This window comes from Plectropomus leopardus, chromosome 12 (assembly GCF_008729295.1).
Source record: "Plectropomus leopardus isolate mb chromosome 12, YSFRI_Pleo_2.0, whole genome shotgun sequence".
Classification (NCBI taxonomy): domain Eukaryota; kingdom Metazoa; phylum Chordata; class Actinopteri; order Perciformes; family Serranidae; genus Plectropomus; species Plectropomus leopardus.
The window spans coordinates 9,723,008-9,733,403 of record NC_056474.1 but is presented as its reverse complement, the minus strand read 5'-3'; the positions used below and the strand labels follow the sequence as shown (position 1 = coordinate 9,733,403).

Sequence of the window (10,396 nt, the reverse complement as noted above, 5' to 3'; positions counted from 1 at the left end):
CAAACTACAGCCGTGACTTATTCAGCACACTCTAATCTGGTGATTATTTTATGCTCTGATGTCCCATCTCTTCCACAGCAGACTGGGTCACAATGAGTGGCTGATAATTCTTCTGTGTTCATTTAGTTGTTTTTAAAAGATCTTAGATAATAGTGCGGCATCCTCTCATGCATTAATATTAACACCTTTTCATCCCAAGTTGTCATAAATTGCTGCTTTCTACATATTATGCTATCAGTATCCTGCTGTTGATGTTTCAGGATGCTGCAGTAGTGTCAACAAAAGCACATGGTTATGTTTAGACAGCAAAAGTGCATGGCAACCAACGCTGGGACATCAACAAAAGCACACGTTGGCATGGATGTTTAGGTTTAGGATAAAAGAGGCACATGGTAATGTGTAGAGAAAATACATCCATCGCCCCTCCCCCAATAGGGACCTTAATGCTTCTTATATTACGTAGTTACTGGCAGCCTTTTAACCTGATGCTATCCAGCGATGTATCATGCTGCCATGAAGAGTTCTGTCCACAGGCATTTTCAGCTGATGCCGTCCAGTGAGTTATTTATTTGGATAGGAAAGGTAGCTTTTGGCATTGGCATCGTACACTGAAAGCACTGCAAAAGCACCTGTATTTTTGTCGATTTCAGAATGAGAACAGGCTGTTAATATGGACTTGCAATGACATATCAAAAAGTCTCTCTGTCTGCAACAATCAAAAAACAAAACAAACTGTATACTGACAGGTTTTGCTAATGTGAGTGACCATCTTGGTCCAAACCCCACATTGTGTTTAACAACACCCTAAAGGATTTGAATTTGATTCTCCAGTTAGCACATAAAATTTTGTGTTCAGTTGACGTGGGTAGAATTTGTTTAAATCATGCTTGACAACAGAATTGTTATTACCACGGTAAAATTATTCTGTTCTTGCTCTGACAATATCGTTGGTTTTCCCAAGCCATCACTGCAGAGTAAAGGCAATCTCATTCAAAATTCGTATTGACTTTAAAGCCTTAGCTCTTCATGAGCAACTGGGAATTTCAAAACTCATTAATGTCCTCTCAAAAAGATGACTTTTAAGGTTTAAAGGCAAAAAATCAGACAAAAGAAGAATATGTGAGGTGCAGCATTGTAAGCCCAACAAATATAACCAAGGCCATGCTTTGACAACAACACATTTTTGCCACTACTGACAGTGAATTGGTTGCCACTTTTCCCACATGAGATGAGATGAGTTGGAGCCCAAGCTTTACATACAAGCCCAGAACAGCTGTAGAGAAACATTGTTGGAGTGCAAAGACAAGCAGATGTTATGAAGTGTGTTCAAAGATGGAACATCTGTACAGGAGACAAAAGCATTTATTGGGCACATTGATACAAGATCTATTCTCTCTGACATCATCCCCAAGAATTGAATTTAGTTATCTCATAATGATTTGCATTTGACTGATGTGTGTAGATTCTCATTAAACCATGCATGACAACTGGATTATCATCACCACACTGAAATTATTCTGCACATGCTCCCACAATATTGTTGGTTTTCCCAAGCCATCATTGCAGAGCAAAGGAAGGCAATCTCACAGCTCATTAAAAATTCTTCTTGACTTTAAAGTTTTTGCTTTCCATTATGAACAGGGGATTTCAAAACTCATCGATTTCCAACATAAGAGCAATGCATGAGCAAAAACATCATGAGGAAGGCCATGTTTTGAATGGAACTTCAGTCAGTGGGATTTGCCAAAATTCATTATCCAATATTGACTTCAATCCCAGAGCAGGTGTAGAGAAACATCTTTGTAGTGCAAAGACAAAGGATGTAATGAAGTAGGTGTAAAGATGGTCCAAGGACACAAAATCATTTCTGGGCACATTGATACAGGATGAGCATTTGTTGATGAGAAGAAAAATAAAAGCAAGAGTTAATTTGTTCAAAGTCAGACTCCCTCTCTTTATTTGTTTTTGTTTTGGTTTTCACTCTCATTTTTTTCTCACTGGATCACATAATCAAAATTGATTGCAGCACCTGCATACAAATCGAAATGTCCTTTTTTAATCCAAACAGTACCTCACCACTTACTCTCCAAATCCAAAAATTAGGAAACATACTGTTTGTAATCTGACAGGGCTGTCAGCTAAATAAACCAGCCCTCCAGTGGTGGTAATTCTGGATATTATCTATGACTCCAGACTTACCTGCTGACATTAAATGTAAATGAGCTGCCCACCTGTTACCTAGGAAATGGCACAAGAGATAAAGCACATTGTCCGTGGTCACAGTGATCTGGTGACTTTTGCTAATTTTACACACTACTTTTTGGCAGAACTTCCGGAAAGTATGATTTTTATTATTACATGTCTCTGATTTAACCTTCTAAGCACACAGCATGCTGGGGCTTTCTGAGTAATTGCAGCAATATCAAGTTCAGGTGTGTTTGTGAGGCATAGTCTCAAGCAGAGACATTTCATTATGCAGACAACACACATACATGCACACCAACAACAAGGAAAAAGCTAAAACAAGCAAAAAAATGATTAATGATTAAACACTATAACAAAGGCTTTTCAATATTTTCCTCCCTGTTTATATAATTTTGGAATGCCTGGATTGCCTTTCTGTGTATCCTATTATTGCCCATCTTATGATTTAATCTATATTTTAGTATACAGAGCCACTGATCATCTTTTTTCTGAAAAAAACAAATGTATTGAAATCAAGTGGCAACCTCTGAGGCTGTAAAATGAGGTCAAAGTCCCAAAAACTGCAGTTCATCACATGGCCACTTGAGGCTGGAGATCCACCTCTCACTCTTCCACAGCGCCAACCTCCTGTCCAAATATGGTCACCTCTTGTTCCAAAAAACCAAGTTGGCCACTGTCAAAATGCCAAAGTCAAGTCTTCAGAATGGCAGATGACAAGCCAATGGGTGACTACGTGGGTGGCAATGTTCATTATTTATGCAGTTTACTGAATACTTTAAAAAGGGGTGAAAACAGAGAATCACAGCTGGACAGCTGTTCTACACTTGTTCTGATGAGCTGGAAGCATGTCAGAAACAGCATATGCTCTATGCTTTATATAGTGTACTTATAGCTCTATAAGTGGATTCATGTGTTACAGTGTGGACGCAGTGCAACGAATGTTGTTGGAAAGAAAAGTACATTTTCAATATTTATGAAATGTAAATATTCAAATAAATATATCTCAAAATGGCCTTTAGAGGTTGCTCTACTCCAAAATGATTTAGTTTCGATCTTTATTTCATCACAATGTGAACACCACAAAAAAACATCACCCTGGCTGCGGCTGTGTCTACAAAGTCCGTCTCCATCAAAGTGGGAATGGCAGCTTCACAAAGTGGTACTTAGTGTCATTCTAGATTACTTTCTTGGCTTCTGTGTTGTTGACACTTAGCTTTATAAGCGTCTTCTCCATATGTAACTGACTTGAAAGTGCAAGACCAGACACAACAGAAGCCCAGAGTCTGGGACGGCAGATTTGAGTTTAATGCTCTGCAAATCCCCTTTGATCAGTCCAGATAAATGGTCATCATTAACACGTGTCCTGGCACAGCATGTGTACAGTGAATACTGCTGTGTCATTAGTTGCAGTTTTGAATAACAATAAAGGACAATTGCTGGTACATGCAGTGCCCACTTGGCATCACACAGCATTGTGGCAGAGTAATTTAAACATCCTCAAAACCTCTCTTGTCCAGTAATCATCATTTTCGTCATCTCCTCCACACAAATAATTGCCACACTTCACTGAACATGCTCAAAATAAGGGAGTTCACACAAAGGTCATGCTGATGAAAATAGCATGATTAACAGAAAGGTCCCAGTCAGGGGATTTCAGCTCATATCCATATCATGCTTATCTTGATGACGTACAGCCTACAACAACCTTTGTTTTAAATAGAAGCACAAAGGCATATCCTTTTATAGACCTCCCCTATTGCTGGCAGTGTGGTTGGGCATTGTCGGGGGGTGGAGGACATGACACCTGTGGACAGTGAATAAAGGCGCCTAACCTCTAATGGGCCACCTCCAACCGCAGTGTGCTGGATCCCTCTGCTGTGTCGCTCCTCAACTTTGTCTTGTGAGAGCTTCTCCCAATGGCCCCAAAGAAGAAGGAAGAGCCAAAGCCTGCAGCACCAGCAGCCCCAAAACCCCCAGAGCCCGAGCGTCCTAAGACCCCGGACTTTGACCCTTCAACTGTGACGGTAAAACAAAAGAAAAACAGCTGTGCAGAGAAACTGTACATCTGTTGTAGACTTCAAATATTAAGATTTATTTTTTATTTATTGTTAGGGTGTTTCTGTCTTTCTTACTATAAGATTATTACCAAAAAGGGTATATAATATATTTGTTCAATGGTTAGAAATGGTTAGCTTGTGTTAAAAGAACATCAGAGACCCCATGTGACCTTATCTTGGCAGTGCAAGCAAAACTCTACAGGCATTTAAAATGGGTTATGGCTATTTGTATAAAACTGACAACTATTTCAGTTCTTTGATTGGCTTTATTTTTTTCAAAAAGGCAATGAGTAACTGAAGAAGAAAGACTGTCAAAAGATTATAAAAAATAGTACAGAAAAAAAAGAAAAAAGGGGGAAAGTAAAAAAAAAAACATAATAAATAAAAAAGAGGGACAGCTTTAAAAATTGCTTAACAATTAAAATAATCATGTTGAAAAAAAATCAATCTAGAATTCTTTCTCTAGCTTAAAAAGCTAAACACCTACTAATTTCCTGCAGTTTGCGAGACATTTCTTGCCTAGTTGCTCATTGCCTTTTACCCCATGTTTTTGAAAGAAATCAAACCAGTTTGCTCAGAGTTCAGAGGTTTAAAACTTTTGAAAGGCATCTGCATAGAACACAAGAAAAGTGATGTCGATCCAGGTTTCAAGGGATTAAACTTCAAACGTGCATAATAAATTATGTTTTAAAAGAAGCTGTGCCTTCATGTCAGGAGGAGGTTAAAACTAGCTGATACCAGACATGGAAAGATCCTCTGCTGACTTGGCCCCTTCTCAATGGATAAATGTTTTCCTGGTTTAGCAAGCTGCCATGTTACAATGGAGCGCGGTTAAAGCCACAAAATATGATTTTCATTATGTCTCTGAACATCGGACCACCCGCGCCATTTCTCTGAGGGCAAAGGGGTGGAAAAACTGGGAGAAAGAAAAATACAGATAATTGCATCCATCGCTATCCATCTTTAAACATGCTTATAAGTGTTTTGATAATATTTTTACTAAGCTTCATGGAGAGGCTGAGGTTAGTACATATGCAGATAGACAGGGAGGGTTATATCTGATGAGAGGCCAAAACATACAACATAAATAGTCATCATTTGTCAGTGATATTAGGACCAGTGATTTATTTCTAGACTTATAACTTAACTGCCATACAGATACTATAGTTTGTATAAAATTTATACAAAATAGTGTAGAATAGATTAGATCCTACAATGTGACATTACATCACTTTTTGTAAATTAAATAATTTTTTATTAAAGTTTTGAACCATTTTCATGTTTCAAATAATACTTCCTACTGCTTTTCACACGTGTAAGTTGAGACAGTTGACAATAGATTGCATTTATCATCTTTTTTTTTCTTTTTGTTATTCATGTTTTGAAATAAAGACATCAGTCAAACAAGTGATTGCAGAATCAGCAGCACATGTACAAATTAAGTGCATCTACTCTGTACCATGACTTAATCATTTAATTGTGAGTTCTTCACCTTGTTGAGATTATATGAAAAATGCCCCAGTACCTCTCCCTCACAGGAATAAGTTGTATGTGCTACACATGGAATGTGACTGCAATGTGACAATATCACATTTTCATCTCAACATATTGCATCTAAAAATAAACTCAAACGAGGCATACAGTAGCAGACAGGAGAAGGGAGTGTTTGGCCGAAGGTCAGTGACAAACAATTCACTATGATCAAAACAGATGCAGACTGTAACTCCATCTGTTGGACTGCATGATAAAGATAGAGGCAAAGCCAGGGCTCATGCCTAATGGTTTGTTCTCCGGTTTTTCAAAATAATTTCCTCTGCTGTAAATCCCACTCACTTGCCTTGTGAACTGCTCTAATTCCTTAATGGCCAGCAGCATCTAACTGCCTTATTTGCTTTATTTCTTTTCAGCTGGAATTCACCCCAGAGCAAATTGAGGGTAAGGTTGTCGTTACAGTTGTCAATTGTGTTGCATGGACTGTAAGCTATTAATAGAGGGATTGAGTGGTTTGTGTGATCGTGCTTTCTAGTAGTGTGTGAGAAATGTTTGGCAACAGCTGATGCTACAGTGGTTCAGGGATATTATTTTAAAGTAAACATTTCCTTCTAAGTCGACTCCCTTTGAAAGGGGAGATGAAGGCTCAATTAAGGTAAAGTTGAACACCTTAGGGTTTGACTGTTTCTTCATCTTTAGCAGAAGACTTTTTAATATCTAGGATACCATAAGTACTCCGAAGCATCTTCGAAGCCTTTCCTCGAAATTTCTGCATGCACTCTTGGATCACAATGCACTGATTAGAAATCTGAAGGAATAACCTGTTTTTCTTCATGTTTGCAGACTTCAAAGACGCTTTCCAGCTGTTTGACAGGACACCAGCCAACGAGATGAAAATCACTTACGCCCAGTGTGGTGATCTCATTAGGGCTTTGGGCCAGAACCCTACCAACACAGAGATCATGTATGTCCTTGGAAAGCCCAGGCCTGAAGGTGGGTTGCATGCACTATGTCAGAATGCTGAGTGACTCCCCTCTATGTGCACAGTCACATTGGTGTTTCTCTCTGTTGAATACAGAAAAAGGTTCAGATAAAGTTTTACATTGGTCATGACTGAAGCCCAGGAATACTCAACTTGTTTTGCTTGGGGACCCCTTGTGCAAAATGACAAGAGGCCAGAAGCCTGTCGCAGCATGTAGTCCCATACATGTTTCTAGGATTTTAGGACATTTCTAGGATTTTAGGATGTTTCTAGGATTGTAGGACATCTATAGTCTTTTAGGACATTTATAGACTTTGAGGACATTTCTAGGAATTTAGGACATTTCTCAGATTTTAAGGACGTTGCTATTATTTTATAAAGTTTCTAGGATCTCAGAACATTTCTAGGATTTAAGGATGTTTCCAGTATGTTTGGACATTTCTAGGATTTTAGCCTTTTTCTAGGATTTTATGAAGGTTTAGGTTTTCAGGACACATACGTTTTAGGATGTTTCTAGGATTTTAGGACATTGAGGAATTAGCTAGGACCTCTGTCGGGGGTGCATGGCATCCTCAACTGGCACTTTTTTTGATAAACACGCTCTATTTTTATGCTTTTTTATGCACTCCTGATTCTTATGTATACTAAAAATACAAAAGCAATTCCGAGTGTGAATCACTGAGTATCACTGCTGAGGTCTGTCCAGTTTTCTTTTTCTTTGGTAAAACCACTTTTTTTTGCCCCTACAGACATGCAGACCAAGATGCTTGACTTTGACCAGTTTCTGCCCTTGCACCAACACATTTGCAAGGCCAAGGACCGTGGAACATATGAGGACTTCGTGGAGGGTCTGAGGGTATTTGACAAGGAGGGGAATGGCACAGTCATGGGAGCTGAGCTCAGGCATGTCCTGGCAACACTGGGTGAGTAAAACAGTCTTACCACACTCTATTTCTTAAAGCTGCTATTATATGGATGCATACTGAGCTGACAGTCCTGGTTTCTCCCTTATGGACTACAGGTGAGAAGATGAGGGAGGATGAGGTGGAACAGCTGATGCAAAACCAGGAGGACGCTAATGGATGCATAAATTATGAAGCTTTTGTGAAATACCTTATGGCATCTTAAAAAGGGTATTTCAGCCCTATTGTCATTCTGGTGCTATACCACTCTGCCGTTCATTTCTCCCTCACTGTAGGAACCCAGGTCACTGACCTCTTGACAGAAGAAGATCTTTATGTTTCTGTTAATCCCATCTTGTATATTTCTCATTTCCATGCAACACAAATGGATCTCTAACTCATCAATATTTCATCTTGTTTTTATAGGACCACTTGTGTTGATGCCATGTGTACATTGCACCTTACCCCTGTTTTTGTTGTACATCATGGTAAATAAATAAATAAATTCATTTTCAAACCCACAATTCAAAGCTGCTCCACATTTTATTAAAGAGATAATAATTCACAACTTTTGTCAATTAGTATTAGTAAGTAAAAATAAAGTGTCAATAAATTCATGCACACTGTCTGAGCTTATTAGAAATTTCAGCTTTCCCATCATGGACCATTATCAGGCATTGGAACTGAAAAACTTAGTGCTGACAGTTTACAGGATAACCTTTTTCTTTTGCATGATGTCTTTCTTGCACACCTGTTCACTCTATGCACTTCAGACAGTCACTTATTTGTTTTTTTCCACAAGAGAAAAAGAGAAATAGACAAAATAAAGGGCACAAGATAAATTCAAGATCAATTTAAGGGAAAAGAAGGAGTGCTATCACAAAAAAGAATTTCTTCTTTAGTCACTACTTTATAAAGATGGAAGATTGCAGAAAACCATACAATTAGAATTTCATATAATTAAAAACAAAATCACATAGCTGCATTTTATTACATATTGATATAATAATAATAATATAATAATAATAATTTTTTTTTATTTGAACCTCAAGGGGAAATTTAATAAGCTATATTAAGTGTATTACTTAAAGTATTACTATTACTGCTATTACTATATTACATATATTTATTTTCTTATTTTATTAAACTTCCCATTGCTCTATGCTGTTGTTATCTTCAATAAACAACAACAACAACAACAACAAAAATTTTAATGAAGTATGTATGCCTGAGACAAAACATTGATTCTGAAACAATGTCTCAACTTTCTGAATTCAAATGTAAACTCCCATAAATCCCACTCATGGTTGAGCATGTCACGCAGCATGTATTTTTATTTATTTATTTATTTTTGTAATGAAGAAAGATCAAAATTTAAGTTCACAAACCAGAGTAAAAATGGAAAAACATAAAATATGTGTGTGTCTCTTCCTTTGCCAGCAGGGGGAACTGTTGTTCAAATGATTTCTTCTTTATTCTTATCAAAGGGATTTGGTACAAACACTATGGGGAAAAAATCAGCATGTCATTTCTTCGCTGAATGAATCAAGAACCCCGAAAGCCTTATCGTGGTTTTTCAGTCCTTCCAAAAAGCTCCAGTTCTCATCATACAAATGAGAGCATAATTATCCCCTAAAGTTCACCTGTCAAAACCCATCCATCCCACTGGTGCCACAAAACATAAAGTCATTTAAATTTAAATTTTCATTTTATCTAATCAGTGATACAGTTATATATATGAATCAACATCGTTCAAATAAAGACTAATAATCAAACTTATTACCAAACTGCTGGATTTCTTTTCCCTTGGAAAATGCAAAACACACATTCACTTACCTGGTTGTTGGATAACTTCTTTCTTTTTCTCCTTCCTTAAAACACACATTTATGCTTTTTGGTGTTCATAGTTTTGCATTTCATGCATGATTTACATCATGAATTAACAGTGTATTTGCAGTTGGCTAGCTTGCTGGCAGGGTTTAAAAAAAGAGTACTATAATAAAACACTCAAATCAAAGTACTGTTACTTTTAATTATTGTTTTCTTAACTGCAAGTTAGATTAGTTTAATCAGAATGTACTCAAATAAAATTAGGCTAGTTAAAATGTAATCTAAGTAAATGTTACTGCCTTATATTTTTGAAAAACAAAGGCAAGGTAGGAAAGGTAAAGAAAAATTTGTATATGATGATGTTTTATCAGACCCCTTAGCCGAAAGAGAGACAGAGCAGACCCCCTACTCCATATATTATATTGAGTTGCATACTACAGTAACATGTTGGGAGGTCTAACTGGCATGTACATACCCTTTTATGGGGCAGAAAATACTGAGTTAATAATTTTTGAGGTGAACAGTATTTCTGAGTCTCTTGCTCAAAAAGTTACGATCCACTGTGGCTCATAATAATGAAACTTGAAATACTGTTATAGCTACATTGCCAGTATGTTACAACTGTCACGTGTGGAGCAGGTGAACCAAAATGCAGAAGACTCCAGGCAATGGGAACTAAAATAGATCACTCTTCATTCGAAGTTGGTGCAGTTAAAAACAGCATACTGAAGATCACATAATAAAATTAAGGATCCAACAAAGACCAAACAGAGTACCAGGACATCTGATGAGGGGATGAAGTGCAGGTGGAGAAAAGGGCAGAGAGGCTCAGGTGAGGGGAATCAGGTGATTAGGCAGAAGCACAGGCAGGGAGGATTAATGAGGCTGATGCAGGGCAGGTGTGTAGATGGACAAATGATGGGTAGGCA

At 37.6% G+C, this 10,396-nt stretch overlaps 1 protein-coding gene across 1 annotated transcript; it reads left to right on the top strand.

The window, feature by feature from the left end:
• The first annotated feature begins 3,995 nt into the window (after positions 1 to 3,995).
• Positions 3,996 to 8,161, top strand: myl13 (myosin, light chain 13). The gene is made up of 5 exons (XM_042497585.1): positions 3,996 to 4,229; positions 6,170 to 6,197; positions 6,597 to 6,746; positions 7,485 to 7,658; positions 7,757 to 8,161. The coding sequence occupies exons 1-5, from the start codon at positions 4,122 to 4,124 to the stop codon at positions 7,861 to 7,863; spliced, it is 567 nt and encodes a 188-aa protein (XP_042353519.1). The 5' UTR covers positions 3,996 to 4,121; the 3' UTR covers positions 7,864 to 8,161.
• The last annotated feature ends 2,235 nt before the right edge of the window (positions 8,162 to 10,396 follow it).